Raw genomic sequence first — 8,559 nt, 5'->3', positions numbered from 1 at the left:
AGAAGGTGTTTCTTGATTACAAAAAGAAAACAAAAAAAGAAATCTTTAGCTTTACCTCATCAAATATGTTTCAACTCAAGTTGAACAGCAACCTTTCTTTGTATTATTATTCCCAGATGAATCAGGGACATTAATGGTGGTTCCTTGACCAGGTAAAGGAGTAGGACCTGATGCTTCTTGAGCTGCTAATGCTTTTTTGCTAACGATATGATATATATTTGTCAAAACAGTTTGAAATGCTTTCTCAACATTATGTGCTTCAAGTGCTGATGTTTCAAGAAATGAAAGCCCTTCTTTTTCAGTGAGAGATTGGCCATCTTGTTCAGCCACTGCTCGGAGATGATTCAGATCAGACTTGTTTTCGTCCATCATTATCACAATGTTGGAGTCTGCGTGGTCTCTTAACTCACACAACCATCTTTGAATGTTATCAAAGGTTTGGCTCTTGGTTATGTCATACACCAGAAGAGCTCCAACTGCACCTCTATAGTATGCACTGGTTATCGCTCTGTACCTTTCTTGCCCTGCTGTGTCCCAAATCTGTGCCTTTACTGTATTTCCATCAACCTGTCTTCATGTCATTTAGTCAAATCTTGGTGAAAAATAAACTCATAACACCCCTACGCATTCTATCAAATACTTGGTGTGCCAAATTGGATTGGACACTTTAGATACTTGAAATTTGGTTTATAGAAAAATAAGGTGTACTGTATATAAGTGGATACTAAATTAACCTTCAGTGTAATCAAGTCGTAGTGTAATAACAAACATTTAATTTCTATTGCAGATGAATAAAAACAATAAAATCATAAGCATATAAAGTATAAAGTATTGTAGAAGCAAAGGTTCAACAAACTTACAAATTGTGTCATGTCCGCAGTGCTCTGCTTAGCATCTCTTGAATCTTACCCGTCTTGCTAATAAAAGCAATTCAATTGTTTTCAAACTAACAAATGATTAAGACATGATTCAAATGTATTCCGATTACTCTGAATAAAGTTGATAGGATTGGGAGACTAAAGATTGAAAGCGAGAGGTAGACAATAACAGGCGTTCTAAGTTACTGAAGTACCATCGACGAGGACAAAAAAAATTACACAAATCCATACGAATTTGAAAGTTTAAGTTATTTGACATAAGAAATCAAAATTTATTTTTTTAAGGTTTAGGTATCAAGTAGAACAAAATGTGGTGTTAACCAAATTATTTTTTTTCAACATAAAAATTTCACAAAATAGATTTCATAAGAAACCTGAAAAGTGTAGCAAACAATAAATCAACTAATTAAAAAATTTGAATATCATACCTTTTATATACATGAAGCTTTGATCAGATCAAAAAGTAGCAAATGTAAGTTTTCAGAAAGTGGAATTTCTCACCTAATCCCTGAAGAAGCTACGAAAACCTTAAGTTAGAAAATGAAATGTAGATATTAAATGTCTTTTACAACAAATATAAATCGGACATATAAACATAAAAGATGATATAACAGTCACCTGAGTTGGACCCAATAGTCGTTCTTCAGACACATCAAAACCCACAAGATGTACTTATTTCTTCTTCCCTGGGTTGTGAGTATCCCCAAATCGGTCTTTTTATCATCTTAAATAAATGAAAAGGAAAAAAATGTTAAAATCAGTATATCACAACAAAATGTCTTTTACACCAGATGCTAATATCCGTCCCCAAATGAGGCCACATATCCATCGAGATCTAGAGGTAAAAAAGGGGAATTTATGGTTAGAGAGATACATAGATCGCCTTTAAGAATCAGACGATGGAAGTGAAGGAAAGGATTCATGGAGGTTTGTTTGAAATTTCAACTTTGAACCCAAAATGCATCAGAACTTCACAATCTTATTCTTAAGATAATAAATGGAGATGATTCAAGGAAAGAAAATTAGAAAAACTTACAAATTTGAGTGTTCCTTCCTTCTATGCATAATAAATTTAGGAGAGTACCGATTTGGTTTGTTTGAGGATTTCAAAAATTGGTTCTTCAATGCATTTAGTTAATAGGATAAATCCATAAAGAAAAAGGAAGATAAATGGTGGCGGTAAAACGGTGGTGGTGGCGATTCACCAAAATCTCAATTCAATCCCTAATCGATGGTGATTGACAAACCAGATAATCAAACTTAGAATATTTTTGAAATCGATGGTGATAACTTATTTGTATTTGAGGGTTGGAACAAATATTCCAAGTTAGGATCATCAAGAACTAAACAATGGAAGAACAACAAATTTTAAATCCACGGGAAGAGTATAATAATCCCAGAAACCACCGTCTTTATCAAGAAGAAAAATCTTAAAAACCTGTATTAGGGTTATGTAGAAAAAAACATGATTTCATAAATTCCTCGTTCTATTGTAAGCTATCAATGATTTCGGAAGAAAGGTAGAGAGAAATCGAAGGTTTCATCCGATCAGATGAAGGATTTGGGTATTTAAAATTCGTTTCCAAAACTAAGAAGGCGAACCAAAGGAGATACAGGCGTGATTTTTGGGATACTATTGATTAGTCATAATATGTTTGACTTTAAGGGCAAATGTGGAATTTCAGTTTGATGTTTTGAGTGGGAAAATTAGCTTGGGAGGGGCTTAGCAATTGCCACATGGCAAAAATCTACTTATTTATTAGATTAGGGGATATATATATATATATATATATATATATATATATATATATATATATATATATATATATATATATATATATATAGTATACTCTTTGATTGAAAAATGACTTATAAGGATAACGAAGTCTCGATATTTTTCCTGTTTAGTCACTTTCCCTTTTTTGTACACCATTTACCATTAAATTTATTATAGATGTTCAAAAAATACCATTATTACCAGGTATTGAAGGTTTCCGATGAATATGCCATTCTGTTCTTCGTCTCCGACGAGTTTCCGACCACCATGAGTTTTATGACCAGTCTCCGGCCAAATGTAGATAAAGATCTGGGTTGGGTTTGTTTCAGAGGCTCAGACATGTTTGTGTGTTCTTCTCCTTTATCTGTTCAACAACACATATTGATGAACTCAACTGATCAAAAACCAGAAATTCGATGAACTCAAACAAGATAAGATTAAAAAAAAATCTGATGAGCTAAAAAAACACCAGCAATCTGATGAACTCGTCTTCATGTGTGAACGATTTTCGGAAACGTTTTGCTTTGCACATAAATCTTCAAAGATACAAACGACATTAGGAACAATTTCAAATCTAATGATGTGAAATCGAAAACTAATGGTTAAAAGGCGATTTGTGTGTGAGAAATCTGATTTAGTAATATTCAAGAAAATTTTCCAAAATTACCAAGAACTAGGACTGATCTAAACCAATTTGAGGCATTAGGCAAAATAAAAAAACAACACCCTTATAATAAATAATTGTAAACGAGGATAGCTTTTTTGTTTTGTTTTTTATATTAAACGAGGCTCTTGTTATAAATTTATCATCGTTTTTGTAATAGTTATAGTTGTACGTTTTTTTTCTTTTCACTTTCTCACTAATGGATAAATGTTTTCAGGGTAACATGTTATTGTTTTAAATTTATAAACTAATGAGAAAAAACAAAAGGAAACGAAAACACCTAGTTATGAACTTGTGATGTTGAATAGTTTTCAGAATTGTTTTCCAACAAGGATAACAATTTTTGAATCTTTTTCTAGACTCCAGCAACAAAGATTTCAAAACTTGTGATGTTAGAGTTCAAGTTATCAACGAAAAATCGGAAAGAAAGCACATAAATTAAATTTTTATCAGAAAACTAACATTAAAAAAGTAAAGAACAATAACTAAATCTTACAATTTAGATGAATCAGAAATCATAAATCTGAATACCATGAATCATAAATTATAAATCAGAGTCGTTAAGGCTGCCTAAAATCAGATTGACACAAATACACGATCGATTTTTTTATAGGATGTGTGAATCAGATAATCACAATCGATATAAAGAAATATTGAAATCAGAAAACTGAAATATTCATGTTTAGCCGGAGAAGATGACCGGAAAGTCTCGTCGGAAATGGCAGTCACCAAAAACCTTTAATAACAAATTATAATGATACTTTTTAAACAACACAAATAAGTTAAATAGTAAATAGTATACAAAAAAAATGACTAAACGTCAAACGACTAAACGTAAACAAAAAACTAAGTTAGTTACTTTGATAACTAATTTCCCCATTCTTTGATAGTTATTATTAAGATAGTACTTGTAAGACTCCAAAGTTGAATAGTTACTATGTTAATAGTTACTTTAAAGGTGAAGTAATTGACTAACAAATTAATCTTCACGTTAAATTTAAATCATGATATAAGTTATTTATAAGTGTCAAATTAAGGTCTATTATAAGGTATTCATTTTTTCATTTCTTTATGTATGTGAGACGGGTATTAGAAAATAGGGAAATCTCCGGAAAAGTCCTAATATTTTACCCTAATTTACGAAAAAGTCCAAAACTAAAATTTGTTTATGAAAAAGTCCCAATTACCGGTAAAAACGACGATTTGGCCCTATTTTCCCGTTTTACCGGTTTCATTAATTATCGGGTTTTAATAAAGTCCCATTATTTTACCATAATTTACGAATAAGTACCAAATTATAGTAAAATAATGGGACTTTAATGAAAATTTTGGTAAAATAATGGGACTTTAATGAAACCGGGTAAGTATTGAAACCGATAAACCGGAAAAAAAGGGTCAAATCGTCATTTTTTCCGGTAATCGGGATTTTTTCGTAAACCAATTTTAGTTTGGGATTTTTTCGTAAATTAGGGTGAAATATTAGGACTTTTCCAAAGATTTCCCTAGAAAATATATGCAAGCATTGAAGTTTTCAAATTTTTTTTTGAGTTCTCTAGTACACAAATTTAAATATTCCATGAGCAATTGGTGAGATATAATTTTTTTATATTGAGACAAGAACACATAATGTATGTCAACCTTTTAAATTGGGGGAGGAATGTCAAATATGCAAGAATAGATATGATTTTGGGATGCTTATATTCTTTGTAAATATATATCATGATAAATAAAAGACTAGCTAACTTGTCCAATATCTCAAATAATAATTATTCTCCTTTTAAAAAAGGTAAAACAACTTTAGATCTTATATGCAATTTAATAAAATATCTAGTCATTAAAAACTAGAAGATAAAGCAAAAAAAGCGATTTGCTAATCGAATTCGTATTCGAAATTTTGGATACGTATTCAAATTTTGGAATTTATGTAAACTAACAAAATAACTAATAGATATGAAACCTTGGATATTCCGAAATTTGAATTGGATTTTTGGATCCGAGTCTTTTCAACATCCGTAAACTGAATATTACTCTATACTAAATAACTATGAAAATGAAAAAGAAAACGTTGAACGTGATCTTGATCTAGCAAACGGATTATTTTATGCGTTTTGGGTTGTTGTGGTATATATGATTCGATATAATAGGGTTGATTAAAGATGTTTCTCTTCAATCAAAAGATTAATATTTTATAAATAAGATAACTTATCACATGTGTGGATCCGATGTTGCCCTCCCTCCTTGAGGTTGAGGGTTCAAGTCCCGTCGTGGACATAGATGAATTTAAGATGTAGTTTAGAAGTAGATTGAATTTGCCGTTTCAAAAAAAAAAATTGTTTGTAATTTTTAATCAAATAAAAGGTAATTATATGAATGAAACATTTCCAAAAAATCCGCATCATGATATAAATTCATATAAAGATCATTAGTTAAAAAAAAACAAATATAATTGTTTATGAAAAACTATACACCTATCATCATTTGAAACTAGTAATCCTGTTATTAATCCAGTTTGTGTAATCCAATGATTGGCTTGGTTTATCTTTGTACTACCTGTTTGGTTGGTTTCTCAATAAACTTCTTCATGCCATATGTGCCGAAATTTGCATATGGTTAATTATCTTTAACTTAAGGTAAACCCTTTCTTTTTCTTTGGAACAAGATATTAAAAGTTAAAACCCTTGATCCTATACTTTTCTTTACGAATTGTGCTCATTATATAGGAGAGGATTAAACCAGATTGAATTGAAAACACTTCCTAGTGCTCTGCTTTATGATGAAAATAAGTATATTCATGTCTTTTATTATATCAACAACAAGTCCTTGCCTCACCTTGTTGAATGGGATATAAAATGTAATTTTTGTTAGTTTTATTGTTTGTATTATATTAGCTTCAATCACATTTCAATACACGCAAAATTCAACATATTATCATCTAATTTTGTACCCTATTCCATAACACACATGGGAAATAAAATAATGGACATCCTTTAAACAGTTAATAATATTGTCCCAATATAAAAAAAATATGCTAATCGTGCTTGTTTGTAAATTGATATGCCTTTAAAGCTCAGTTCTTATCCTTATAGCACTAGCAAGATATATTTTGACACTAAATGTCAAAAGGCCAAAGATATGTAGACCCCATCAAAATGGATATGATTTATTATAATACATTATACTTTTTTCAACGATCAAATCTTTTGTTTGTTGTTGGCTTATAAAAAGGAGTTATCATCCAATAAGTTTTGCCATGTTTTCAAGACCAATAGGATAAGAGCAAACTAAGAAAGGTTTTCAAGGCATTGATTGTTTGCTCTCCCTCAAGGGCTTCTGCTTTTTTCCCCTACAATGTCCTTAATCTTAAGGGTATGTTTAGGGTCATGTCAGAAGCCTTTTGATGGAGAATAAAAAATCAGTATCTTGATTGTGTTATTCAGTTGATGGCTTATAAAAAGTACTTGTCCACTAAGGTTTCATGGTTTTAAGACCAATGGGATAAGAGAAACTAAGAAAGGTTTAAAAGGCAATGATTGTTTGTTCTCCCTCAAGGGCTTCTAATGTTGGTTGTATGATGCCCTTAATTTCAAGTGTATGTCTAGGATCATATAAGAAGCTTCTTGATGGAGAATAAAATTTCATTGTCTTTATTTGTGTTAATGATACAAAAATGAAGATATTTAATGGTTTCTAATTTCATAATTTGGACAGCTACAAATCGATCGCCACCTTCTATGGACTTACTAGCCACTCCAAGTAGCCATGATCCATGTATTATGAACCAACTCATTTTGGCCACCTGTTTTCCACTCCAGTTGGCGATTTTTGGTTGAAATGGCCACGTGGTACGACAACCTGAGGTGGCAGCCAAGTATCTATTTGCCTTTGATGGGTATTCTTTAACTATGAGATTGTAGTTATTTTAAGGCTAGCCTTCCTCCCTCCCTTCATTCTATCTATTTCTTTGAAGACGAAGTTTTGTTTCTACATTTTGTTCTCTTGTAAGTGAGTTGTAACCCCCTTTTGTGTTAATTGGTATATACAAGTTACATGTTAATTGGTATATACAAGTTACATGTTTCACCCTGTTGATATACACAATCACCCTTGATTGTGAAATGATGTTAATACATGTGTCTCTTAAGTTTATTTGTTTGTAATTTATATATTTTATCTTGGTATGTGTTACTTTTATTATTAGACATTGTTATCGTATTTTTGTATTCTAGTTTATTATCCGTTTTGTTGTTGGATTTTATATGTGTTTATAAGACTAAAGCCCATTTGATATACATCTTTCCAGGTCCATACAAATCTTTCTGCCTGAATGGACCAGAAAGACTGTTTGATATGCACAAAAAATGGGTCTTTCCCGGTAAAATATGTCTTTTCCAGAAAGCTTTAAAACCATATCTTTCTGGCTGAATAGACTGGAAAGACAATTGTACCCTAAACATCGTCTCTTTCTTTCTTGGATTATTAATTCCTTTTAAATAATTTTTTTAATTTCTTTTTTATTGGTTTATTATATATTAATAAATATTATTTTTAATATATAATATTTACTTATTAATTAATATTATTTTAGTGGATTATTAATTTCTTTTAAATAATTCTTTTTTATTTTCTTTTTATGCATTAATTCTTTTTTATTGGATTATTATTATATATTAACAAATATTATTTATAAATATAGAATACTTATATATATATATATATATTAATAATTATTACTTTATTGGATTATTAATTTCCTTTAGTTAATTTTTTTAATTCATTTTTATTGGATTAATTTTTTTTTGGACAACACCACCATCATCCTAATATATTTTAAAAAAATTCTTCCATCCCACCACTATCATACATAAACCGGATCAAGAATCATATGTTGAGTTATAAAAAAATTAAATTGCTTGATAGAATAACAACGTAACATTATCTTGAAAAATAAAATAAACTAAAAACAACTTAATCGACATTCTATTTAGATTTTTAAATGATTATTGTGTAATTTTGATTTTGTATGATAATTGGTATGTTTTTATAATTATTCAACAACTTCATCCATCATAGTATATATAACAGTAGGGCCATATTGTCATTTTTTATCATTCAGCACAGTCAATCATATTTACAATCAAACAATATGGTTTCTTTCCCAATCAGAAAACTTTCTCATACAACACTTTCCAGACAACACTTTCCCAAACAGAAACTATCAAACATGACCTAAGTGTTCCATA

General features: G+C 30.1%; 1 protein-coding gene and 1 long non-coding RNA gene across 5 annotated transcripts; one reads left to right on the top strand and one right to left on the bottom strand.

Annotated features, from left to right (window-relative positions):
* On the bottom strand, positions 1-2,401 carry LOC145120643 (ras-related protein Rab11C-like). 4 transcript variants are annotated; one of them, XM_079056446.1, is made up of 5 exons: positions 1,915-2,401; positions 1,497-1,602; positions 1,307-1,395; positions 861-946; positions 1-567 (listed from the first exon to the last, which is right to left on the bottom strand). In XM_079056446.1, the coding sequence occupies exons 4-5, from the start codon at positions 870-872 to the stop codon at positions 76-78; spliced, it is 504 nt and encodes a 167-aa protein (XP_078912572.1). In that variant the 5' UTR covers positions 873-946; positions 1,307-1,395; positions 1,497-1,602; positions 1,915-2,401; the 3' UTR covers positions 1-75. The 4 variants fall into 4 exon arrangements, with proteins under 4 accessions (XP_078912572.1, XP_078912573.1, XP_078912574.1 ...); XM_079056447.1 differs by having other exon boundaries at positions 861-917; XM_079056448.1 differs by having other exon boundaries at positions 1,307-1,386.
* Positions 2,402-6,567: 4,166 nt separating this feature from the next.
* LOC145120732 (uncharacterized) lies at positions 6,568-7,465 on the top strand. The gene is made up of 2 exons (XR_013714332.1): positions 6,568-6,685; positions 7,028-7,465. It is a non-coding gene; the product is annotated as an uncharacterized LOC145120732 (long non-coding RNA).
* Positions 7,466-8,559: the final 1,094 nt, after the last annotated feature.

The sequence above is a fragment of the Lactuca virosa genome, chromosome 6 (genome assembly GCF_052849685.1).
Source record: "Lactuca virosa cultivar CGN04683 chromosome 6, Lactuca_virosa_CGN04683_v6, whole genome shotgun sequence".
NCBI classification, from domain to species: Eukaryota; Viridiplantae; Streptophyta; class Magnoliopsida; order Asterales; family Asteraceae; genus Lactuca; species Lactuca virosa.
The sequence above is the reverse complement of the archived record's forward strand: the minus strand, read 5'-3'. Positions and strand labels throughout refer to the sequence as shown.